Below are 26686 nucleotides of genomic sequence, written 5' to 3' on the forward strand. Positions count from 1 at the left end.
GGTCTGTGCTACAGCGCTCCTGCTTGTCTTTCTTTTTTTTTTTTGCAGCACCAAATATGATAGATACGTCATTCATCCTGTGAAGAAAACTAATCAATGCATCGTGAAAGTTTACAATAACTAGCTTTTTATTAAAAAATAAATAAAAATCAATTTATAGAAACTAGGGTTTCAAACTAGGGTTTCAAACTAGGGTTTCAAAATAGGGTTAAGGTTTCAAACTTGGGTTTCAAGTAGGGTTTTGAAGTAAGAATTAAGTATCATTAAAACTTCAGGTTAGCCATTGCCTGTGATTAGTTATCAGCGACAAGAAGAAAGCTTTTATTGCACAACTAAGTTATGTCACCTGTGTGAGGATCAAACCCACAACCTTCAAGTTGTGAGACAGAATCTCTACCACTGATCCACACCACCTTGAAAGACAAAGGAGGTGCACACGAATCAGCCTTACGGAACATGTCCATGTTTGATCTCTGCAATTGAAAAGATTAGCAAACCAACACAGGTCACTCAGTGGCACACCTTGTAAAGTGAAGTCAATGCATGGCAGGGGGCCTCAGACTTCAGAGACAAACAAATGGGGAGACCCCTCACACACAATACCGCTTGCACTTCAAAGCTGAAGAAGACATTGCGGCTCTGCTAAGGCGCCAGCCATATTTTGTTTGTTAAGTAACAGGCAGAGTTATAGAAAAAAAAGTTGCATATTGATATTTATCCATTTCCCAATTATTATGAAAAATCATTAACATGATTAGTTCCTTAGAAAGGTTGGTGACCCCTGGGGAGACCTTTCAGTCCTTAAGGTTTATTTGAATTTATTGAAAGCCACTTTGATTAATATTGTGATTCAATAAATTAATATAATATCTGAACTTAATAATAACAATTCAGTTAAAATGTATGCACTTAATATAGTAAAATGAAAATACTGTTTGGAAACAAGTTACTGTAAACCATGACATTAAAACGTATTGTACTTTAAAGTTAAACTTTTTTTTTCTTAATCTGTTCCATTTTATATTTCGTTGTCAAGTGTTTCTTTGTATTTAAGAAAAAAATAATTCACTAAAATTTAAAAATTTTCCATTGCAAGTTGCAACCAATAAAAATCACATCATCAAAAACTTTAACTTCCCCAAAAGCTAGAATAAAAAAACAAATATTTGCTCAGCACAATGACAGATAGTGGAAGTGGAAAAAGACAAGCCATGGCGGCTTCGGGGTCAGCGACGAGGGGGTCGTTTTGTGGTTGTTTGCTGGACTTGAACAGCACTAAAAATTGCAGCCCCTCGGCATGCCCGCATGTCTGGTGGCCTCAGGACTCGGAGACGTTGCCGGTAAGGTGTCGACCCCTCCCACCATTGTCAAAAGCCACATCAGAGCGGCTGTAATCCACCACTTCCCTTATTCACTGTTATGTGGTTTCTATTTGACTGGAAGGAGGGGGAGGGGGGGGGGTCTTGGTTTTATCACCACACACACTCAATTGTACCCCGGGGGTGTTTACGGGGAGGCCGACAGGATGTTCGGCCCACCAGGAGATCAAAGTGTCCTCCTCAAGTAAAATGGGATGACTGGTGACCTTTTCAACTGCGACGGGCTTCACATCACAAACGCATGCAAGGCCAGAGGAGGCTCTGCGTTGGTGCGGCCGCTTCCTCCCTTCGCACGAGAGTCATCGTCTTTGGTGATAAGGGAAGACGGGAGGGAGATGGGATCAAAACTGGAGCTGCAGGTCCTATTAAAATGAAATTAAAGGTCAATAAAGGCAAGAATAATTTCGTCGAATTACCAAGAAAAAGCCAATTGGAATCTTAGAAAATTATATTCAAATGTATTTTTCAACAGTCACAAAAAACAAAAAAAATTATACAAAGGCAGAATAGAAATCTAGTTCAAATTGAAGGCAGTGCTGGTCCGAAGCATTAAGTTAAAATGTACAATGTGTATTTACAATAAACCCAGAGAAAACTTTTAGCATGAATGCATAGCAAGGGGAAATGTTACATTCGGAAATTGCATTTTTTTTTTACACGTTTATACAAACGATCCACTTTTTAGGACAGGGGGCTGAAAGAGTTCTTCCAAATGCTTTTTTTTTTTTTTTTTTTTTCTCCTCACATTGACCCAAACAGTTGGCTGATTTGTCATGACGCCGCATAACAACGAGCGCGTTCCAACCGCAGCGAAGGAATTTCTCTGAAGCTCTCACTCGGGTTTCAGATGTTTTCTAAACAGCGCAATGGAAGCCAACACTTGACTTCACGTCATTAAAAAGAATCTTGTGGATATGTGAGTCATGCATTGTGTGTTAATCACAGAGGCAGATGGTGAGCTGGGACAGATGATTGCAATCAGTGTTTACACGTTAAAAGTGACTTTAAAAAGGCACATTTTGGGTTGGAGGTCCAATATGACAAAAAAAATGGAGAATTTTGGATTTTCTTTACAGGTGGACCTGATTTGACCTTCTCTTAAGTTTTGAATAGGCATGGTTGGTACCCATTTTTTTTTCCAGATCAAAATGATTTAAGTCCTCGATGATATTGAGTACCCATAATTGTAATTTTTAATTTATAAAATTGTATTTAAATATGAGCAAAGGCATGTTTTTCTGAATAAAGATTCACTGATGTGTCAAACTGTCAGATTTTTTGACTGAAGTATCTTTGGCTGGTATCAGCAACCTTCGTGAGTACCCGATATCTTAAAATAAAGTTTAAAAAAGGTCAAATGAAGTTATCCTGAAATAATAGTACATATTGGGGTTTAAAAAAAAAAAAAGAGCCACATTCATCAACATGACAATCAATCAACGACAAACTTTCTTGACCGTAAAAGCAATTTTGTGCTTCAAATGTAACAGTATTACAGTTTTAGACACAGCAAGGGTTATTTGCTAGGCGACATTCCCCGTCCGGTATTGCATGAAGCAGCTCTCGAAAGGTTTTCAAGTTTGCAGGAGTTTTTAAGAAGCATTGGCACAGCAACTGGAAAAAAAAAAAAAAAAGTGGTGTGTACATGTTTGTGTGTATCTCATTCCTGAAATGTTTGTACAGTCTGACAGCAGTTTTCAAGCTTAAACACCAAGCTTTACTGTCTCTTCAAAAACAAGGCCACTCTTTGGAATGATGCTGATTAAAAACAGACTCTAGTCCACAATCAAATACAAAATTCTTCCCGGATTAGAAAACAAAAACAAAGGAAAAAAAAAAGTGCTGAGTGTTCCGTTGGTCTCAGAAGTTCCCAGGCTTGTGAAAAGAAAGCCATAATAAGCGTGCGGGTGGAGAATCGCTCTCATTTGCCGACGCTCTCGGTGGCCGGGTTGTATTCCGTCTCGCCCGCCGACACCAGAGAGATGCGGCGAGTGGATCCCCATAATCGGCGGGAGAATTGTCCTGGACGAACCTGACGACACCAAAAGTCAACGTTAGGCTGGACCGGAACATTTTTTGACATGCGGAAGCAGACAGCGGCTATTATCATGCGAGAAAAAAAAAAATCTATTTTCATTCACTCATTCACTTTGCATAACTGAGCACCCCCCCCTTTTCTTCACAGCTCTCACATCTCACAAGTACTTCATGTCCTGGTTCTCACCTCCTCCGGCTTTCCCGCCCCCACTACTATCAACTTCCCGTCTTCGAGGCCCACCAGGATGTGGCTGCTCTCTTTGGTAACAAACACGCTCCTCACTGGGACTTTCAAGGCCAAGGGCGGCACAGCGGCTTTCAGACTGTGTAAAAAAAATAAAATAATAAATCATCATGTGGACAGACAGACTCATCCAAATCAGTAAACGTAATGCTGTTTTTTTTTTTAACCAATAAATCAATTACAAAATGCAGACATGGAAAATCCAGGTGGAATCTATTAAGACCTAAAATGACTTAAGGGAGTTTGCTTTCAATCATAAAGAAGTATGTTTATTTTATTCATCATTCATGTTGATTACAGCTCCAAACAATTTGAATTTTGAAAATATATTTTGCTAATTATAACCACAATCAAGGGAGGGAAAACTTTATTATTCAATACAAGAGAGCCAGACAACACGCGAGATGTCAGACTGATTAATCATAAATTTCCCCCAACTAAGCTTCCAAGTTTCCGCAATGATGTCTGAATCTTTCGAGTTGAGAAATTTATACTGTACCTGCACAGCTGGAGGATGTGGAGTCCGCCCTGCATGGTGCCCAAGATGATGTATTCAGACACCAAATGGAGAGCGCACACTTGCTCCTCCATTTTGATGGAAGACAACAGGCAGCCATTGATGGAGTAAACATGCATGGAGTCCGAGCCCTGGATTGAATCAGCGCCGGTGGAGAACAAATCATTTGACACTTGACATTAAACAAAGTGTGCTGTGTCTACATACCTTTGTAGTATTGGCTGGCTCACCCCTGGAGGTCTGCACCACCACGTGGCCCTCCATGCCTACTTGGAGCTTGGAGATGTAGGAGGGCTCACCCGGAGGCCTCAAGGTCCTCAGGTAGTGGCCTCGTCTGATCGTGTGCACGATCACCGTCCCGTCCTGCCAGTCAGCAATCGGAACAAACATTTGAGAAATCACACGACTTAAGAAATGTGTGAGCTGTGTGGAAACTATTTCGAGACCTTTGACCCCGAGACAGCCATGTCCAGTTCTGTGCTGATGGCCACACACGTGACCTCCTGGTCATGTCCACACAGCACCTGAACGGGCCGAGGAGACAGCGTGCTGGAGAGGCCGCCCTAAAAGTGATTTTCACATGAGGATCCTTTATCTTCTCTGGATGCATCAACAAGTTTAACCATTTTTTTTCTTACCTGCTGTAGAACCTGCCACACCATACAGGACGTGTCCCTTGAGCCAGAGATGAGGTAGATGCCACACAGATCCAGAGCCAGGCATGTAACAACATCTTTGGATTAAAAAAAAAAATATCTCAAGATTATTTAAAAAAAAAAAAAAAAAAAGAAGAATAAAAATAAAATAATATAAATAAATAAATAAAAAAATTATTATGTGTGCAGGTGTGCCTAATGAAGTGTCCACAGACTTACCGATGTGCCGGCAGATCCTGCCCACCAGCTTGCCTTTGCCCAGCTGGGTGACCCGCAAACTGCAGTCCCAGTGTCCTCCACTAAACAGCAACCGTCCATCATTGGACACCACCAAAATCTGAGCGCTGAGCTCCACTCCGGGTGAGAAAGGTCCGCCTAGAAAACGTTGTGTCCTGAAAATTACCAGACAGAGCGAGCATGAGAGCTGCAACCTGAAAGTGATTATTATGAGCGCATTAAATATGTCACTTCAGGAAAATGACATGTCCAAATGGCTCTGAAGCGCATTGTTTGAGTTTTTATGGAATGTGGATTTGTTATTCATGTTCAAGGTCAATTGACTTTGAAACATCCCAGATGTTTCCTCACGGGAAAAACAACAAGCAGATGTTCTCTATCTTCGTCGACGGTCTTAAAAGTTTTTGATTATTTACTTTACAGTTATTTATGAGGTTTATATGTGATATAGAATAATCATATAACATAATTTGACATTCTGGGTATTTTTTTCCCAATTATTATATTTACAATATATAAAAAACAACATGGACTCACTTGGGATTAGTAACCGTCGGATCCTTGGCGAAGGTGAAGTAGTTGGCGATGTTCTTGTCATAAGGCAGCCAGCTGTGAGTTCCTATCAAGCCACTTGAACTCACTGTCACCTGGAGACACAAAAACAGGATTAAAAAAAAAAAATAGTAGTATTATCTTTCATCCTATTTTAGCAAAATGGTACCAGTATATTGGAGCCATGGATGATGGAGGACCGATTCTGGTTCTTTGGTACGACCGCCTGGACCAGGGGGATGCCATCGCTCACCACCTGTGAATGATTATAAAATCTGTCAAGTTTTTATTTTTCTATGTATCTGTAGTCTCAAAATATTTATCCAAAGAAGAAATACTGTTTGTCCCACAAGTAGATTTTAGTTACAAAAAATAGAGAGCAACAAAACCTCTACATGCCAATTTTTTTTCCTGTGTTGGAGTTTTTGCTCATGTTTAGACCCTTAAAAAAAAACAATAATAATAAAATAAAATAATCAATTCAATTCAGTAGCCCACAGCTCAATCTTACCTCCACAAATGAGCGGAGCTTATTGAGGTGATCAAAGATGTTAACTGGCAGAGTGTCCAGGCGAGACTGCCGCCTTGAAACATTTGCGGCTGACATTCGCGGTGGGTGAGGTTCCTGTTTGCAAATGAATGTAACTTTTCACTCACAATATGACTGGACCTCAATTCATTGTAAAATAAAAAAATGTGAATGTTGAATTTATGATCTGATTTGAAAGTCACACCTTGAGCAGTTGGCAGGGTGTTTGTCCAAATTCGCTAATGATGCCTTCTAGTGCTTTGCGTTCCGTCTCATCGGCAATGGCATCCAAATCTACAGCACCTGAGGAAAAAAAAAAAAGCCCGTTAATAGTTGGCAGCAATGACAAAAATATCCACAGTTGTCATACCTTCATAGGTGCAGTAGTAGTAAACATTGAGGGCTTTCACCGCCTCTTCACCTCTCTGCTTGTAGCCGAAGATCAGGTCGATCCATTCATGCAGATGACACGATACGTGCTCGCTTTCCTGAAATCAAATAAATGGATTACAATTTGCGAGATTGTTTTGGATGAGATGGCTGAGAGGGACCAAGATCCCACAACATCTCACCAGAGCTTCCCGGTGCTTTCTGATGAAGTCTTCCCTCGAAGCGGCCCAGCGAGGCAACAAAACGTCCTCCACCGGCTCCTGAGACATCTGCAAGGATCCGAGATCGAAGCCTGCAACGAGATGACAAATATGGAATTGATGTCCAAAAATGTGACTCCGAATCTCACCATTCATGTTCTGCAGGATTTCCGGGAAGTAGAAGAACTCCGGGATGAGCTCCTTGACATCAGCCGGGCTGCGAGCTTGCCAGGCTGCCGGCACCGAGTGGAACTGCCGATCTGCGCAGTCGAACCTAAAACGCGGTTGACCACGACGGATTAGAGCCGGTTGGAGGAAAGGTGTGATTTGACGCCATTCCTACCTGCCGCTCTGCAGCTGGATGTGCAACGTGGTGAAGGGCTCCATGCGGATCATGTAGTGCATGACGCCTGCCGCGTTGGAGTAGTGCGTGCCGTAGTGGAATTTATTGACCGTGCCCGTCGGGTCCTCAAAGCTTTCGTACCTGGCGGGAAACACAACGTGAAGTCCCGACTCGCAAAATCCGGTTTGAGGCAAAACTTACCTCTCGTTAACCGCCTGTGCATGGCGAGGGTTGACCACGCCGACGGGTTTGGATAAGTCTCGGAAAACGGACGGGTCTTCCAGATCTAGAATCGGAGAGGTGTAGTCGCAGAGGATCCAGGGGAACTGAGAAAAGACAACATGGACGTCATTTGCGAGCTTCTGCTATCTCTCATCTCGTGTGTGCGTGTGGTCTCACCACAGGATATTGCGAAAGGTCATTGTAAGTGCGCCCGGCGATGGTGTTGAGTTGCATTAAATATTCAAAATTGGATATTTCCCTGCAGACCCATTTCTGTGCAATATGGAAGAAACAGATCAGCGATGATGTGATGATGCATTGAGCAAAAAAGAATCAAATTATCACCTGCGTCAGGCCCGATGCTTTGAGCAACTCTTGGGGTGATCGGGATCCAAAGTAGAAAAGGTTAGGAGGGCGCAGTCCCAGAATCCTTAAATACACTTTATTGCGCAACTAAGAAGGACAAAGATAAAGACGCTGTTAGGAGAATTGAAATTGGCTTTCAATGAGATAAGCATCACCTTCTTCTTGAAGTTGATGAAGTAGTGAGCCTGGTCAATGAAGAAGAGCTCCAGTGCGGAACGACGGAGGTTATAGCGTCTCAGATGGACCTCGCGAAGCTGAGATAGAGGTCGCTTGAAGTCGAACCCAATTCCTGGATATGGCCCAAAAAAAAAATATATTGTTTGCCGTCTGGAACGGATTCATTGGAATTGCATTGTTTCCTATTTAAAATATGACTTTGGTTTGTGGACATTGATCACCTTCCTCAGTTTCTTCTTTCTCAACGCTGGCGTCGTAGAAGTAAAGGTGGTGCGTGGTAACTTCTAATCGGCCGGGAACCTTGGCGACGATGGTGATGAGTTCACAGTCTTCGGATAAAACCAGCTTTTCTTTTTGGTTCTCATTTTCGACCTCCACGCTACACAAAAAAGTACCGTTGTTAGATTTGAATTAGATATTGTGCTTTTCATTCATTTTTTTTTTGTCTCACTTGTTATCCAAAATAACAAGATCTTCTTCGCCTAACTGGTCGTCCTCCATATCGCTCACTTTGGCTTCTTTGGCCACGGCCAATGGGAGAGGCTCGGAACGTGGACTGTCCGCTCCTGGAAAACAAATGACATCGTTTTTGTAGTTTGTATTTGGAGCCAAATGCGTGACGGTCCATCGTGTGACGCACCCATGTTGTCCCTCTGCGCGCTGGCCTCGGTGTGGGGATCATAAAGATGGTTAGGAACAAGTTTGAGGCGCATTTTGGAATACGTCTCCGCGCTGGATAGTATCCACTTGACCTCAGGCTGATTTCTGCAGAACATATGGAAAAATAAAGCTGACTGAAAATAACAAAGAGGGCAGTGAAGGTGGTAGAAGCTGTTCAAAGTTAGTCGGAGAATGCTTTAAGCCATAAATAGATTCCCGAGGAAAGCGGCAAAGCACACTTTTAGATGGAATGTAAAGCATGTTTGGGTAAAGTGAATAAAAATAACATTGGCTGAGAGGAAGTCGTACTTCTTGGCCCACACTGCTCTCTCGCTGGTGAGGAGCCTTCGAAGAGCCTTCCAGTGTTGCCACACCACCCCCTGCTGGTTGGAGCTCTGCTTTTGCCAGCTGACGTAGCGTCCGTTCTCACTTCGAACCCGCTTCAGGTAGGGGTCAACAATCAATTCCTGTTATGGCACACATCGGTGTCAAATGAGGTCAAATGTCACGGTAATAGATGAGATCCCTTCACGTTGCCGCTACCTGAAACTTGACTTTGCTCTCCGATCTGTCTTTGTCTCGTTTGAAGGCCGTACTCATGAGGTCATCGAAACAGGAATTCCAGAAATTGGACATGATGTCATGACTCCGCCCAAAAGTGTCCAGCTCGTACTGCTCCATTGTGGGCTGAACCTGCACAAATGTGAAGAACCGGGATTGGAATTGATATATTTATTTATTAATGATCAAACTGCTGACCTGCTGCTGGTAAAAACTCTGCCACTCCAGCGTGTGGCAGTAAGCCTTGAGGTCCTGGGCAAACGTGGTGCTACCGTTGGTGATGGGCAGACTCGGGAGCAGCTGTTGGACCGTAACTGGGTCAGCGTGTTGGTCCAGGAGGGCTCGCACCACCGGGACCACCTGGGTGAACATCTCCGCATGCTCAGTGTTGTTGATGTCCGTCGCCTCTTGGTCTGGCCACAAGGGAGCGCCGATTCGGCCCAGCAGGAAGCAGACCTCCTCCCAGCTGAGACATAAGACAGTCTGCAGCAGGCTGTGGAGCTTCACGAAGGCCATCACGCACACCTATGAAGACATTTTAATTTCATTTTAATCAATGATTACATTGCGTGAGTTTTACAAGTCATAATTTTTTTCTTTATTTATTCAAATATTCTTTGTCAGTCTCTATTAACCATATGCATCCCATCATAAGCCAGTGAGAAATCTAAAGAACTTTTATTTAAATTAAATAACTTTAATAAATTTTGACCACATGTAGTTAAATAAGGTAACAAAAATAATTTACACCACTTTAAAGTGCAACCACAAATTTGACTGCTTTCTTGACGTTTCGGGGAGTGTAAAAGTGTCAACAAAAAATTCAACTTATTTAAATAGATATTTTAAAGTACTAGAATATTTTACACGAACTCTTATGAGCAATGTTTCAGATATACTGCAGTTATCAGGAGGATAATATAAACACAAAATGAGTCCCTGACTTGGCATTACCTCATCGCGGGAGAAAAAAAAAATATTATCAATGCAGTTAAATCACACAGATTTATTTTTAAATTAAGCAGCGCATAAATTGAACAGAATAGATGCTGACTCCACAGCACAATTAAATTGATTCATTTTCATCAATGGCTTTGTGGGAGTTGTTCTACTCTGCAGATGAGTGTTCCGACCAACAAGTCATGTGATCAAAGGCCTTGCGGTTACTTCATTTATAACCGCTCGCTCGGTCCTACGACATCGACGGCAGCAGCGCTCATAACTCAGAGAGGAGCTACCCTTTCACGGAAAAGGAATGCCTTTGAAAGCAAACCCATAGAAGGTCTGCTCTTTGTTATCTTCACGTTACCCACCTGTGACTGCTGCTGTCGGATATAACCGGTGATGATGCGTAGGCCGATTTGGGACATCTCCTTCAGCTCCGTGCTGCAGGGGCTGCCGGGGGTGCAGTGCCAGGCCTGCAACTTGTCCAGTAGGTTCACCACCCCCTCAAAGATCTGTGAGACGTAAAAGCGGAGACCTCATTCCAAACCACGAAGTCATTCGTTACAAGTTCAACTGGCCGTCGGGATGTACCTTCTCACTCCAGAGTGTATGATTGTCGGTCCCCTCAGAAAACAGGAAGTCCTGCAGCAACCTGAGGAGCCTCACCAGGCTGGGACAGAAAGGGAGGAACACTCCCTGGGCATCCCTCAGGTCAGATAAAGATGATTCCAGCATCATCTCCAGAAGACTGTTGCACACAGTAACACATGATGTCACCAAAAAAAAAAAAAAAAAAAATGATTCACAGAGAGAAGCTAACCTGCGTTTGATGTCATCAGGCGGGCGCACCAATTGGCATGAGGAACCCAGTTTGGTGAGAACCGAAAACACCTGGCCCCTTTCTCTCCAGACAGCATCCTCGGGCCCGTCCGCCCCGCTGCCGCTCCAGAGCACGGAGAAGATAATATTGGTGAGCAAGTTGCAGAGCTCCTCTTCTGGCGTCTGCTAAAAATCAAGCAACAATCAGACATTGAAGCCTCCTGAGATGGAGTGTCAGTATCCAAACCTGCAGGTTGGACGTGTTGGAGATGCTGTCAGCTGTGGGAGGATCCGTCCCGTAGCTGGCGTGGTCCAGAACGTTGGACAGACTGGAGCTTTTCCTAGGTCTCAATGGTGGAAAGGGTTTACTGTACTCCAGAGGGGAAGGCGTGTTGGTGAGGCTACCAGCTGGGGTGACCTCTCCCATGCTACCTAGTTCCAAATCAAACGGTGGAGATGTTCCATACGGGGAGAAAGGTTGGTAATCTCTCCCTTCTTCATCCAGGCGAGATGAAGCGATATCCACCGCCAAGGAATTGGAGAGCGAGGACGAGTGACTCTCTTGGTCTGTGGAATCGAATGACTTGAAAGCCTTCAGCTGGCCGCTCAATCCACCAGGCGGCGATACAGATAAATATTCCTCGGAGATATCTCGTTGGACGCCGTCCTCCTCTTCCTCCTCGTCCTCCTCCTGGGAGGTGCCGTAGTTCAGGAAGATGCCGCCACGTGCGTCCTCTATGAGAAGACTCTGGTCTCTATTCAAAGGGGGGCGGAACTTTTGCTCGGTGGAGTTCGAGATGTTGGCGGCGAAGGACTCGAAGGATTCCTTCACGTAAAGCTTGGTGAGAACATCCTGCCAACCGGGCTGCTTGGCGAGATGCTTCACGTAATCCTCGCTGAGGTAGATGAGATGGAAGAGCTGGAAAAACGGAGGAACATGAAGATGATTCAGAACGGCAGATAAAAACTGATGGTGGAAGATCCGACTCACCTTGCGACAAATGTCCAGGCGGACTGCCAGGTCTGCTCGGTGGGACAGACACACCACAGCCAGGAGGTCTCTGAAGTTAGGACTTGAGTCTGACAAGAGGCAGCACAATCATTTGTTTTTTTTTATTATTAAGATTAAAATCACCATATCAACTAAATCCACCCAGTCAAAAGTTCAAAGATCTCCTACCTGTCGCAAGGACCTGCTCGTACAGACATCTCACGGTCGTCATGGTCACGGGGATGTCTTCGAGGAAAAACACCAGGCCGAGATAGCCGAAGTCCTTAAGTTTCAGCCGCTGCTTGTTGCGCTCGGACACACGCTCGCTCTTCAGGATTTTGTATAAAACCTGCGGACGCATTGTACGGTTTCAATGAATTACGGAGAGATAAAAAAAAAAAAAGAAAGAAAACAACTCTGACCCTGAAGACCATCTCCCTGGCCCGGTCCCCAAAGCTCGGATTGAGAAGAAGACTATAAAGTTGTTCCACTCCCCACTCCAACAGAACAGTTTGGACGTGTTCACGAGGAGGGCTGCTCCGCAAAAGCTCATACAACACATCCAGGGCCTTTATCACCTGAGAAAATCAAAATGAAAATAAAAGTGACTCATAGTATGTGAACTACTACTACTTTTTTTTTTTTTTTTTTTTTTTTGCACTACCTGCTGCTCATCTCCCGCAGTCAGAACATAAGCCAGGACACTGTGAAGCTCCTCAGCCGTCGGAGACCTGAGGAAGTCTTTGAGCAAGGCAAACAGAGACGTCTGGATCATCTGCTTCTCGTCATAGAGACAGCCGTCATCTTTCTCCGTGCTGTGTAAGAGACATGAAAGAACTGTAAACTCAATTGTGCGCATTTGATATTCACCAAGAGTCCCTTCTGGAAGCAAATCAAAATTCACCTGTAGTAAGTGCGAATTGTATCCAGAATATATTGAACACCGTATTTTCTCTTCAAGCGCTGTTTTCCTTTGTGTATTACAGATGAGATGTACTGGACGTGATCTTGGAAAAGAAAATTACATTAGCTCGATTATGCCAATTAGAAATCAATAAATAACCCTAATTTATATTTATTTATATATTTGAAAGCATCAAAAGCTGCCTCACCGTGGCAGACAGCAAAATGGCTCCTGGTCCAAATGCGGAAATCAAAGAGCAGGTGTTGGTACAACTGTTGCAGAAGTGGACCGTTCCCCTCGTTGAGAACCTGATCCAGTAGCAGCCGACATGCGAACAAAACATTCATGTCCATCATAAAGCCTGGAACCTGCACAGAGGAGAAATATGGATGTTTTTGGTCATCTGGCTCCACTGATGAAAAAACACTTCATAATTTTCTCAGTTTTTACTTTGCTTAGCATGGCTCCGATGATGCTTGGCCCGTGGCACTGCAGCAGGCCTTCCTGATTGACAGGATGACGACGGATCATGTTCTTCATCATCAGCAAAAACGCCGCGATGCTGTTCCTCTCAAGTCTCGCCTCTGGAATAAAAAGAAAAAATTGAATCTTACCTACAATGATTATTATCAAGTCAACATTAACCTAGTTACTACCAGAGAAAACAAAATGTGACCTGAAGACTTGAGTGGCAGCAGCATGGCGGCCGGACTTCTCGATGATGTCGGTTCTGGCCCGAGTAGCTCTGAGATCTCTTGAGCTCCGTTGGATACCTGCTCTTCTTCACAAACTTGCTCAAGGAGAGGCAGCAAGACGCCCATTCCCCCAACCACATTGATGGCATCCTGCAGGAGAATCAAATCCAGACTGAGAACCAAATCCACAGCAATTTAATTTAATATATTTCCGAACCTTAATGTCCCAGTTGATGACTCTGTGTCCCGTTAGCCGGCCATCATGTTGACGATTAGGAGCCAAATCCAAACATATTTGGCTCTTAAATGCCTGAACCATTGACATGAGCAATTCATGATAAAATTTAAATTTTTTTAAAACTTCACAACCTTTCCGGGTGGTTACCTGAGGAGTGTAGTAGAGCACCAGCTTGCCATTAAGATCAGATAACTCGCCATCCGTTTTGAATAAGGGCACATGATTTGGACCTGTGATAGAAAGCAACAGGTTTGTCGACGTCCGCCATTTTGTATTAAAGCACTGCGTCTTACCTGCAGCGTACAGCGCTCTTGTTTGGCTTTGCTGCAGAGGTTCGTGGCAAATAAAAGCCGTGCCCAGGAGTCCATCCAGAGAAGATGGGGTTCCCCATTCTGTGTCTTGCAACCCCGCCGGGATGGTTTGAACCGTGCTGTTGTTTAGAGAGCCCCAGCGGCCCCCTGCGAAGTTGGCTGGAAAGGATTGCGAGCGGATTAAGGAGGGGGTGTTGGCGGGAAAGGAGAATTCCGGAGACTGGGCGGAGGACAAGGTTGTAGGGAGATTAGGTGAGGTTGTGGTGGTGGTGGTCCGGTTGCCGGCGGAGCCGATGCAGCAGGAAGTGAAAGGCTTCAAGGAAGATAAATAGAACAAAATATTTTTTAATGAGCATACTTGTTTCAACTCGGTAAACAAATGTAACTTACCTCACTCAAGGATGGAAAGCGAATTTGAGATGTTTTGGACAACTCTCCGTCAATGAAGATGTTGACCAGGTTCTGACCAAAAGGACGACGGCCTTGAACGTGGACGATGGCGACTGAATGCTGAAAATAAAATTTTCCATTTATGTACCAAAAAAGCGCCTCTGGTGGTCACTGACAAGTAGTACGCTGCTTTTTTTAGGGCAGTCTAATTCAATTGATTGATTACCAACCCGTCTCTACTTGAAGGTCAAACATCCAGACCACAGCCTAGCCTTAATTTTTTTTTATATTTTCCCACATGTTCTGGGAGAGGCCGTCGCTTTACTCACCCAGCGTGAGTCAGCGAGTGGGAGTTCCGGCAATGCGACAGCCATGTAATCCTTCTTAGTGCAAACAGCCACCACCAGCACGCCCTCCATTGTGAAAAAGGCTTCCAGTCCAGTCCCGCTAGCTGTGAAGAAACTTCATAGAAGACAAGAGCTTTAAAAATCATCCAAAAGTCATTTCTCATGCCGGCCCCGCCCTTTCTACCTGTATAGCTGCTTTCTGCGAGGTCCTTTTCCCATGTCATGTTGACTTTCCGCGACTAAGCTAGCGGCGGGTTTGTCGTCGTCAAACGGAGGGGAATGGGGGAAGTCCATATTGAGGCGGAGCCAAGCATGAAATGCAAAGCTGCTGCCTGACCATCGTTGGACCGTGGGCACCATGATACCCGCCATAGGGGGTGTGAGATCAAAGTACTGCAAGGCGCTGTCACGACCTTCTCGCGCCGCCATCGCTGACAGCACTTGGATGATGCGAGTGCAGAAGGGATGCGTTCCGTTCTCCTGGTCCAACTTTAACAGTTTCAGGAGGCTTCTCAGCTCCTCGGGTTTCAAGCAAAGTGAACCCAAGTCCTGCAGGAGGCCCAGCATGGCATCCGTGCACTGCCTGTCCAAATGCTGCGGCTGCGAGAGCACCTCCAAGATGGCTCCCACCATGCCGGCTTCCACGGCCACCGTCCGGCAAGCTAGCGAGCCACCGCAAACGGTGGCTAGCCACTGCGCCACCAGAAGTTGGAGCTCCCTGTGGCCGTGCAGCTCGGGAAGCCAATGTAGAAGCAACAGTAGAGGCTGGTCGTTACTAATGCCCAAGTGATGTGCGTGGGCATACTCGCCCTCAACTGCCTGGAAAGGAACAAACACGAGTGGCTCATAATGAAGAAGAGATGCGGGCCACATGACGCCGTTTAAAAAAAGGTCATTTGTGAGAGAAAATGGATTTCTCGCTGTAGGCGGGGAGCGGGTAATGAGAGGAAAACGCTTTTCACCATGTTCATCAGCTCCTGCAGCAGCCTTTTGGTAGGCCGACCTTGACTCTTGAGCACGTCGAAGAGCTGGGAGTAGCCGATCCTCTCCTTGAAAATCTCCTGTGGGATGAGACCGAAATAGAGACTCCAAAGCGACTCGGGAGAATTGCAAAATTGGCACGCTTCCAAAAAAGCCAATCGGAATACGTGAATGAAGACGCTCGGGCTATTTCAGTGAAAACGTCACGATAATATATACTGTGTGAATATTATGCAAGTTTGAAACCAAAAAAATATTGCTGAGTCACCCTCAATACTGTTGCAATTTAAAATGCAATTCAAACAAGTGCGATGTCGACATCATCAAGTTAGAAATCAGAATTGATTTCAAAAATTTGAATTGATAAAGCCCGAGATTTATTTGCATTATCATAAATTGCAAATTTGAAGCTAATTGCAAGGCTTAACGTACGGTCATTATATTCGACTAAATTCTGATGTCAATTTGAATTCAATTAATTGTGCAACCCTAATCGATTCTGATGTCGATTTGAATTCGATTATGCAGTATTAACTAAATGACTGCCTGTATGCATTGGTGTACATTATTATAGTGAACGAGTTATGAAGTCCAAACCTTGGCAGTGGGGGAGTTACTCATGATGGCTGTCAGGACTCCAAGAGCATGCACCGTGATGCTGTCTGAGCCTCGCTCCAGCACCTACGTCAACATAGGGAAACGTGCTTCATCATGTCGGGTGCAACAACTTAAAAAGTAAGAAAGAACGGGATCGAAGTAGAAGAGGGAGGAAAGGAGGAGAGTTTTTTTTGTCCACACCAGGATTATGAGAGGCAACCAGGGAGAAGTAAGCCAGACAATTAAGATAGGTGACAGCCAATCCCAGCACACTTGAGGACTTTTTTTTTTTTTTTGGTGCTACCAAACCAGCAGCCGAGAAAGTAAGAGCCATGCATTAACCACCATCTCATGCACTAGTCAAAACTACTCCAGTGTCATCAACAGGGAATTCAGCCTCCAACTATGAAACACATCAGCTCGCTCTTTCCATCAAAACTTACATCACACAAAGATTTATTGATTTTTTTTTTCCAAACAAATCTAGCTAGAGTTTATTTCAGTTGTACACACATATATATAATATATAAAGTATATATATATAAATAAAACAAATATAAAATACATAAATTAAAAAATATATATAAATTAAAAAAAAAATAATAATTAAATATAACTAGGGTCAGAGGTTGAGCTCTTCTTCATCTCACTGCCTGTAACATTTTTCTACCATTCCCCTCCAAACTATCAAGGATCATTGCGCAAGACGTCAGAGCAAAGTGCCTGCTAATTTTGAATGATGTCAGTAATAAAGTTTTCTACCGGTTTTCCAAATTCTTCCACAATATTAGCCCTCTTTTTTTACTGCTTGAAAAAAAATGCATGGGTCAGGATTTTTCTTTATCTTCAGTGAGCAACCTTACTGTATTAAAGTGAAATTTCGTTCTCAGGATATGTGTGTAAAAGATAAGTTTCACCGTGAGCGCTACTTATCACATCATGCTACCTGCCTTCCTGTCTCAAGTTTCCGCTTTCGACAACTGATAGCTGTGAACACGTGGAGAGAAAGGCTGAGTTTCCTGCTGACAGATCAATTTCAACACCGGGGGGGTGGGGGGGAGTACCTGGTCCTCTTTGACCTCTGTGAGTAAACTTGTGGTGAGGTCACACTCACTCTTCGGCCTGTTGCTCTGAAAGAGCTACCGGACATACACATGGTACAATTTCAAAATGCAGATTTTTTTTTTTAATATTCAAATCACACACTGCTGAGGGAAGTCAGACAGCAATCAGGAAAAAAATCAGGGAAATTTTTTTTTGAGGAAATCTGTGCAGACTAGACATGAATGAAAAGCTGACGGGCATATTGGAGATGCCCCAGCGGCTCACCTTGCTGTTCTGTATGAGCCTGAGGATGTGCTCGAAGCAGTTGTTATTCAGGAAGACGGCCTGGAGGGCGGGCCGGTCCGAACACTGCAGGATCTCAGGTACTTCGGCTGAAAACACAATGTGAGATTCACCGTCACGTCGATCCATTTGACCTCCGCGTGGATTCCGTCGACTTACTCAGCATCAGACTCTGGAGCGAGATCAGGCGTTCCTCGGAGTTCTGCCTGTCTTGCTGTTCACTGCTCAGCGGATGGTTCCAGTTGAGGAGCTGGAAGAACCTTTGGAGTATGGTCTTGATGTCCACTTGCCGCTCCGACGGGCTGCTAAAATGCAGCAGGTGGATCATCGCCCTCAAGCACCGCAAGGTCAGACGAGGGAGCGATGTGTTCTTCGAGCGATTGGAATCCCGACAACACCAAGTTTGCAGCACGGAGAAGACGTCTTCCACGGCATGAGAGGTGACAGCGAGGAGACCATTTTTCTGGAAAGATGCATAATCCGATATGATCCACGGTAATCGCATTCCCAGACAATAATAACCTCTGATTATGAGGATATAGAAAATATGGTGGCAGACCTTGGCTCCACTAATGATGGCTCCCTGGAGATGAACTAGCCTGAGTGTGAGAAGCTCTGGTATTGTCTCACTGTCCTGCAGATATTCTGTAAACATCAAATATGTAAGTCGGTGTTTAAATGGAGATGATAAAAAAAAACGTCAAACAGTAGCTATTTAAGGGAATCTGGCGTTACTCAAGGCTCCTTGTTGGAACCACTACATTTTAAATATTGAATAAAAAAAGCAGTGTCCAGAAAAACACATTCTGCTACAATAGAATGAGGAAAATCAGAGGGCAAAGGTCGAGCTTCTCACCGTGGAAGAGAGCTGTCAGCTCTTCTGGCAGAGGCAATGGAGAGAATTTGTACTTGTTCCTTTCCAGCAGGCTCACCTCCTCCCTGTAACAAGTCAGGCCCTTTTACTCATGCCAAGAAAATACCATTCTACTGAGGCTTGACGTCAAGAGGCAAGATTACACATCTCCTACGGTTGAAGTATAATATGGCGAAGCTCGTGGAGTTTTTGGTCAATACATTCCACGTGCAGAACATAAGCTCACCCCGCCAGTCGTCTCCTCCACGTCTGATAAGGGTCAAAGACGCTCTCCCACAGCACGAGTCCGTAATACACGACCGACTGCAGTGTCGACTGCTCCCCTTCTCCATTTTTTATCTGATGAACGGGAAGAATGCAATGACACAAATGGACAAAGCTACGTTGGTGTTCATATTTCTGTTCAGTTTATAAATGGCGTACCTGGTGTAGACAATAATGCAAAAGCTTTATGGATTCAAAAACAAAACAGGGAGTCTTCTCTGGCTCCATGTTCTCCATGTTTCTGGAAATTGAGAGAAAAGCAGAATTAGGAAGGTGAACCACTGCAAGATGGCCATCTATGGTAAAGAACACAGTATACACGCAGAATGAAAGGGAGAACTTCCTGACCAAGGCTTGCGGCCTCTTTGCACAATTCATGTCGCAATGTCAGGAGAAATAAAATAACTGAAATTTGCCAGCTTCCCTTAAATCGATAATTAGAAAAATAAATAATAAATATTAAAAATAAAATAAAATGAATTAGGTTGGGTGGTAAATACTCAAGACAACGCCATCCGTAGAAGACTAACCTGCAGATGATGATGAAAAACTTGATGAGAAGGAGAGGGTGGGGGGCGTTAATGCTGTGCTCATGGCTGTCTGCGAGGTGCGGCGCACTTTGCCAAAGCTGTGTGCTGAGGAACACCAGGACCTCCCTGGGAAGCAGGGGCACCTCAGAGGTGCACTCCTCCAGCCTGGAGATAGAGAGAGAGACAGTGTTTAAGTGTAAAATAAACTTGTCACAAAGTTATCCTTGCAAGAGGTCAAAGTTCAATCTGGTTTGTGGGATGGGTAGATGGAACAAAGGTCCTTACCTCCGAGGCTCGAGCGAGTGGACGTCAATGAGCCTTTCAAAGGACGCCACAAATGCCTCCAGCCACTGCTGCAGATAGGCCACATCTTTCTAGAAGGGGCGGGAGAGAAGGTAAATGGAATAAAGTACAAACTAATGACAACTTGCGCAATCTCAAAAAGCGAAAGTTTCTGCCCTGAACGCTTAAAGTCGTTTGTAAGAAATGGGCGTTTGCACCGTTGTGGGAGTGAACATTCTTAGCCATGTGTAGAACTTCAGTTTTATATTAATAACATTGTGGCGGGTGGTGAAGTCATAAGCAAGCTAATCCAACTGTATAATTGACATTACACAAATATTATGAACAGAAAATTTCAGCTAATTTTAACTATGCATGGTATCATTATGTAACAATTTAAATATAATCTGATGATAATAAAGTTTAAGCGTTAAGTACATAGGAATTCTCCCGTAAACTTGGATGCCTCATTGTAAGGCAATAAAAGCGTATAAATTCTCCAAGCCAATCAATAAAATAGAATGGGTTGGATTTGCAATAAAATGTGACATCAGCAAATAAAATTCAGTGACAAAAGTGAAAGTATAGCAAAATATAGTACATGTAGATCAAAGTTGTCCACAAAAAAAAATCTTTACAAAGTGGCACATTGTGTCTCTTGTCAACCTCACAACCTGATTTTTGTAACAGGATGTTGCAAAGAGATTTAACTCAAAGGGTAGAATAGCATGAGCCATCTTTTTTTTTTAAACTACAATGTTCAAGCAAACAAGATAATGTACACAATTAGACATAGAAATATAAAAATTGATTATTTTAGAGTGAACCACACAACATAAATTTATGCAAGAGTTGTCCACAAATATTACAGAGTTATTTGAAGTTTTAAATAGATGATATTTAGCCAGAATATTGTTTTAATATTTTTTTGGAAACCACATCCTTCCTGTCTTCAACCCTCACATTACCTTCTTCATCTTTCACTCATGTCAAGAACACAATGTCTTTTAGGTCACGATTGTGGGTCAAACCCTTTCAGCAGAATTCTCAATTATTATTTACGAGCAAGGTGTCAAAATAGTGACACACAAGACAACAATTTTTTTTTTTCTTGAAGTGCTGTTTGATAGAATAAACAATAAATTGAGATTAGCTGAGTATGCATAAAGCTTCTGATAGCAAGGAAGCATCTCAAGCGGCATTTACATTACCAGCTGGCATGGATTTATAAGCCAGTCCATCTTTCATGGGTCTGAGCATGAGAGGTCAGAACCCGGCGACCCCGGTCTCAGACGTGCCGACGGTGGTCCACAACTGGGCAGCTCATTTTTTTTTCCACAGCACTCGAACTAGCTTGTTTGTAATGTCCTAACATCAAGCAGGAAATGACATGCTACTTTAACTTGTTTCCTTCGTACATAGCAAACCCCTTCCTCTTCTGTGTGTTGTGAGCAAACACGGGGAAGGTTGAAGTAAGAAAAAAAAAAAAGGCTGTGGGAGTTTTATGCTAATTAAGTGAAACATTTGCAGGAGCACGCGTTATAAAAAAAATAAAAATAAAGAGTTCACTGATGCATGTTTCAGAAATGTTAAAATGCTGACTCAGCTGTTTCAGGTGAAGCTATTTTTTTCTCTTCTCAGATACTTGATATGTGATTAAATCTTGAAATTGTGATAAAAATAAAATATTTTAATCAAATATTGTTCAGAAATAAATTCCTCATCCGTTTTGCAGATCAAATTTTGCAGTCAGGCTGCAAACTAATTTTGGACAAAATTAGAAATTTGGCTCCTCTTCAGAAGTCACACTAAAACATATAATAATAATAATACATTTAATTTAGAAGCGCCTTTCACGTCACTCAAGGTCACTTTACAAAGAAATAAAGAACAAGGATAGATTTTAAAATGTTTTTAGAAATCGTGTCTCAATACTCATGTCCTTTTCATGTTCCTCGACATTTCTGTAACACTTCTGCAGAATACAAAATCAGATTATAGAACGGAAATTTTTGGTGATAAAAAGTAAAAGCAGGGGAAGTACTTTAGTAGCCATGATTAATTAAAAAAAAAAAAAAAAAGTAGACGCTACATTTTGTAAAAATCAGCACTTTGCCACAGCGACTGCTGGTAATGTGTCACATCCAAAACACGGCAACTTTTCCACGCCCAACGAGATGTGTCATCTCCAGACATGCAGCTGCTGCTTGACATTCAGCTTGGCTTCGTCTCTCTGCCTTAGTGGCAGCAAAGAGGACATTGACTGTCCTGCTTGTTGGCCCTCGAGCTGGTAAAAAGTGCAGAAACCATGTCATGTGAGCTGCGCTTGTTTTTCCTGATCCAGTGTTTCCTAACTTTTAGTAAGCCGATTAAAAAAATTAAACAGCACACCAACACATTATACCTTCTACCATCTAATGGAGAAAAAAAAATCAGCTTGTCACTATAAGATGATGGCATGGATAGATTATTTTTTTTTAAATTGCTATTGCAATAAATAAAATTTAATTGGATAATTGAACCACAAACGGGAAATGTCGGTATGTGTGATGCAAGTTTAACTGGTTCCCTTATCACAATGTCAATGTTGGAGGAGGGTTCGACTAAGATGAACAGAGCCAAGATGTCATGTTGCTCACTTTAATTAGTCCCTCGCAACTACTGAGGCCAATAATCAGGAGATAATTAGGCGCTATGTCTGAAAGGCTGAAACCTTATGATTAAGTCCAAGCTGCCGCTAGAAAGATGTTTTCTACATTTCTGTTTGGAAAATTGTCATGCGGGAAAAGAAATTTGCTGTTCGTTCTGAATCCCACTTGAGTTCGAGGAAGTCCTTGCCTCTTTGAAATCAGCCAATCATATTGCACCGGGGGCGTGTCCTGCCTATTTAAAATTCACATCTCAACTTTATCCACTCATCAGTGCAGCACTAATATTAGTCGTTCTAAGAAAAGGACACAAAGTACTGATGATTTAAGACTTTTTGTGGTATTGAAAGGGTTACAATTATTATTTTAATTTTTTTTTTTAATGATATTTGCATGTACAGTCCACAAATAAATTTATAATGATGGCAACAGTTTGATCCCAGAAGCAAAACTGGAGAAAATTATTAAATTATAAATATGTAGATAATAAAATATCACTAAATTTGACTGCACACACAAGTAAATAAAAAGTGCAAATAGAGAACTTGTTTGCCAGCCCAGGCAAGAAAAATATGAACACTACGTAATAGGGCATGGCAACAAACAGTGTGCAATACATTGGTTATGCAGGCAAAACACATTCATGCAGCCAATAATTTTTATTTTAGTTAATGCCTCTATTTTGGTAGCCAAATCACCCAAATGTGTCTTTACTAAACATGCATAAACTTTCAAATTGGGACTAGAAAGTTTAGATGACAAATTTGCTATGCTATGCTACAAAAACAAGGCAAAACTCAACTGCGGGTTTATTATTAAGATGATCCATTATTGTACATCTGTTTTATCTCATCTGTGAACTTAAATTGATCTTAAAAAAGGAGGTATGTGATGTGTTGCACAATCAGAGGAAGTTCCTTCATCATACACAAAGCAGAGCAACTTTTTCTTCCGACAGAAAATATACTGGAGGAAGGCGATGAGACTTTGAATAACTTGTTTGGATTAACAATACTGTCTTTTCTTTTTATTCTTTTCAGGATAACCTGAAGGATTATGGACAACAACAGTGAGATCTGTTATAATCTGTCTAGGTGTGTTATCCAAAACAGGGTTCCAGGTCAAAAGTCATATTTACTGTCAAAACAAAAGGCCTTTGAATGCAACTGGGGTCTTTTAATGGAATCATCTATGCTAATTTGCTTCACTTAAAAGTTGTCTTTCAAACGTAATTAAATTATGGCTTAGGTTCGGACACACGTACGCAGGACATGACCACACAATGGCACTGAAAGTCCTTAGGAACATGATTGTTCTTTCAAGTGTCTCGGCGGCCTTTCACCTCAGAATTCTTTTCCATTCAGTCAGAAAAGAGCAAAGAAAAAAAAATAGATGTAGTTTCTTCAAGTAGTTATTTATTGACTCAACTGCAAAGACTATGAGGTGTTCATTTGAAGGGGGCGCCTATGTGAGAGGTCAAGCAAAAGTTGGGTGGAGCCGGACACTCGGGTGTCTCTTAATTGGTCGACGGAGAATTGGTACTCCCGTGTTACAATGGGAATGGAATGTGGCATTTTATCCTCAATTGTAAAAAAAATAAATAAATAAATCATATGCTCGGCAAATGTTTCTTGAATCTTGTATGCCAAATCTGCTTTTAAATCCAGTCAAAATTTCACAGAGGTTGGCAACAACAAATGTCCTTGTATATGGCAAAACGTCGCCCTTGTCAACAGAGTAAGACTTTCAGATAGAGCTGTTGCGATAAGAAACAAGGAGCCGCTGCCCCACTTAATCATAACCGGGCATAAAGTCTCATCTTGTTTTCCTTCTGTCCTCGGGCATTGAAACAGATTGCCAAAACATTAAATAGTAATATCACCCACAGGCAATTTGTCGTTCCTCGTCAAGAAAAGACATGTCGTGATTGCAAAATAATTTTATCTCGCTCGCCTAGAAACACATTTATGACAACCTCACAAATGGAAAGTCATCTTGAATGGTAAACAATAATAAAATCAGTATACTTTTGCTCCGATTTATCCAAGTGGAACTTTAACGTGATCAGACACGTTCAACGAGATTTAGATGGCATCACATTTTTAAGCCTGCATACACTCGTCCTCCAAAACAGCAAATATTGCGATATTCTAATTCTGTCACTCTCGGTGATTGCACACAAAGACATGTCACGAAACCGGCAACTCATTTCAACAGTTCCAGATCTGGTTTTGGATTTAATTGTTTCTTGTTGAATGTGCATACAAATGTGGAATGCATGAATGAATGAACTATAAACATAAAGCGTGTTATCAAAAATAACTTTGTCTGTAAAGACTTGAAATTGAATATTAGCTAAGAAAGAAAAAAGGGAAAATGCCTGTGTAAAATTGTGCAAATAAATTCATTTTGAAAATAATAATAATGGTAATAATGATAATTCATGATCATTTATTAATTATAAATAATTGTCTTATAATTCAAAATTCAATTATTTCATTTAAACATAATGCACACTTATTTTACTAATACTTTGTAATAGATAATTGGTTCAGAAAATGGATGGATAATATAGCACTCATTTAAAATGAGATTAGAATAAATAGAAAAAAAATTAAATTAAAAATGAAATTAATACAATTCAATGTTTTACTAACCCATTGTAGGGGGAAAATGCAAACTGAATGCAACAAATATCTAATATCCTATAAATATGAGGAGGGTCGGTTTAAAGAACGAATTGGGTCACATGTGGGACGTACTTTTCCCACCTGAGAAACGCTAGCGATGATAGAAAATAAAGATTATTGTTTTGCATGTGGTTTGCTGTGACATCATCCTGAGAGCTGTTTCTCATATTTTGGCTGTCTTATGTAACTAATAAGCTAAATATTATGACATTGTGATGCAGTGCAGGTCTACACTACTATAAACTCCAACTAAAATTATCTATCCATCCATTTTCATAGTGCATGTCTCAATTAAGGGAGCTGCAGCCTCTCCCAGCTGACATAAAGCAAAAGGTGAGGTACCCTTGAGACTGGTTGCCAGCTAATGGCAGGAACAAACAACCATTCACATTCACTATTTGTGTGGACAATTTAGAAAGGTGTGTCTCAAAGTATGGTTCGCCTACCATGAGTAGTATGCTGCAAGTCACATTTAACTTTAAATTGCATTTAATCTTCGTGAATATTTTTGAAACATTTTTTTTCAATCCATTTTTATTTCACTTTTATATGCAATAGATTTTAATTGAACCATGAAAAACTAGCTCAATCCAGATTCCTATTAAAGGTGATCCGGCAAATTGATTTTTTTTTTCAGTTTCATTTTTTAGGGTGGCATGCGACCCTGTAACCCACCAGGATAGATCCGCCCCTGCACCAAGCACAGTATATATAAATACATATATGAAGGTATGTAGGTAGAACATGCAAATTACATACAAAAAAATTGCAGAAAATATTCAAATTTCAAAACTGTCAGTCCCAAGCCCACTGAATCCGAAACACGTTAAATTATTGCTTCTGCGAGTGTCAGTTCAAACAGACCTTGTAAAAATTTTATTGTGTATGTATTGTGTACCTAATAAACTGACTTCGTTATTTATTTGCCTTAGTAATAAAACATTCACTGTCTACCTGACAGACACGTGACACTGGGGGGGCGTGGCAACAAGAAGCAGGAAGTAGCGAGTTTTGGGGGGGTTACACCTGCGTCACAGGTCAGGTATCACACACTTGGGACCAGAATCTTACTCGAGTTGTGCTTTAAACTACTTCAACTTCTCACTAAAACAGTCAACTGATAGCGCGTATTAATAATTTTTTAAATGGGGAAGCTAACGTCCAAACAGTGGAGTTACTTCCGCTTACAACCGTCTGTCAAAAGCACGAGCCAAAGCGCACCTGAGGACAAAAAGTAACCCTTGTAACATGTAACATGTTAAATATTAGCCTATAAATTGCAGCAGCAATAGCAAAGACGACAACAACAGGTGTCCCCGTCAGGTGTGACGTCCTTTACCTTATTGTAGTACAACATCCATAGCTCGTATAACTTCTCCTTCGATGCCATTGCTCCTCCAAGCTCCTGGTTGCTCATTGACTCCTGTTTGCGTTTAATTAAAAACTCCAAGGAGAGACCAACATGGTCAAAAGCGAAGCCGGAGCTGCTTCAAACCGTTCCCAACACACGGGAGCAGGACGCGGCGCGCTCCTGCCGTCAACCATTCCTGCCACATTTGCCCTCAATTCATTATTCCGCCCAAAAAAAAAAAAAAAGTGCAAGAGGGTGGGTAGGTTATAAAAACTTATCACGAGTTCTTCTCAAAGTGGCACCGTGAGAATAATGTCGAACTAGGAAGGGAAATTGCGTGGATATAGAGCGTGGAGAGGAACACCCATAAGAAGCGAGCGATCGCACAGTGGCTGCTTCCGAGTTAGGGGGG

General features: G+C 42.3%; 1 protein-coding gene across 4 annotated transcripts; it reads right to left on the reverse strand.

Moving 5' to 3' along the window:
* Positions 1-1809: 1809 nt before the first annotated feature.
* nbeal2 (neurobeachin-like 2) lies at positions 1810-26674 on the reverse strand. 4 transcript variants are annotated; one of them, XM_088387300.1, is made up of 55 exons: positions 26263-26674; positions 19589-19677; positions 19304-19468; positions 18933-19014; positions 18736-18848; positions 18492-18574; positions 18195-18280; positions 17795-18098; positions 17618-17724; positions 17353-17427; positions 16289-16372; positions 15673-15771; positions 14895-15529; positions 14693-14825; positions 14364-14483; positions 13956-14286; positions 13810-13892; positions 13642-13734; positions 13406-13574; positions 13180-13313; positions 12938-13097; positions 12730-12832; positions 12490-12640; positions 12248-12403; positions 12015-12174; positions 11826-11914; positions 11082-11753; positions 10836-11017; positions 10607-10763; positions 10384-10527; positions 9269-9595; positions 9053-9202; positions 8819-8976; positions 8490-8614; positions 8301-8415; positions 8071-8228; positions 7828-7961; positions 7652-7759; positions 7484-7579; positions 7286-7410; positions 7085-7225; positions 6891-7015; positions 6724-6833; positions 6522-6639; positions 6357-6454; positions 6134-6247; positions 5792-5878; positions 5608-5717; positions 5053-5225; positions 4816-4910; positions 4624-4740; positions 4385-4540; positions 4160-4308; positions 3604-3739; positions 1810-3411 (listed from the first exon to the last, which is right to left on the reverse strand). In XM_088387300.1, exons 1-55 carry the CDS (start codon positions 26338-26340, stop codon positions 3301-3303), a joined length of 8373 nt encoding a protein of 2790 aa, XP_088243426.1. In that variant the 5' UTR covers positions 26341-26674; the 3' UTR covers positions 1810-3300. The 4 variants fall into 4 exon arrangements, with proteins under 4 accessions (XP_088243426.1, XP_088243425.1, XP_088243427.1 ...); XM_088387299.1 differs by having other exon boundaries at positions 10836-11020; XM_088387301.1 differs by lacking the exon at positions 26263-26674 and adding an exon at positions 20797-20955 and having other exon boundaries at positions 10836-11020.
* Between the last annotated feature and the right edge of the window lie 12 nt (positions 26675-26686).

The sequence above is a fragment of the Syngnathus floridae genome, chromosome 10 (assembly GCF_059516105.1).
Source record: "Syngnathus floridae isolate MCC-2025c chromosome 10, RoL_Sflo_1.0, whole genome shotgun sequence".
Lineage (NCBI taxonomy): Eukaryota > Metazoa > Chordata > Actinopteri > Syngnathiformes > Syngnathidae > Syngnathus > Syngnathus floridae.

What these genes read in the sequence shown, in the direction of transcription:
- nbeal2 (XM_088387299.1), bottom strand. Translation starts at nt 26,340, where the DNA reads ATGAGCAACCAGGAGCTTGGAGGAGCAATGGCATCGAAGGAGAAGTTA. An exon ending in ACCTTTCGCAATATCCTGTG is followed by an intron (nt 7,411 to 7,483) that starts GTGAGACCACAC and finishes GTCTTTTCTCAG; the next exon opens with TTCCCCTGGATCCTCTGCGA. An exon ending in CCGACGGTTACTAATCCCAA is followed by an intron (nt 5,226 to 5,607) that starts GTGAGTCCATGT and finishes GGTAATTTTCAG; the next exon opens with GACACAACGTTTTCTAGGCG.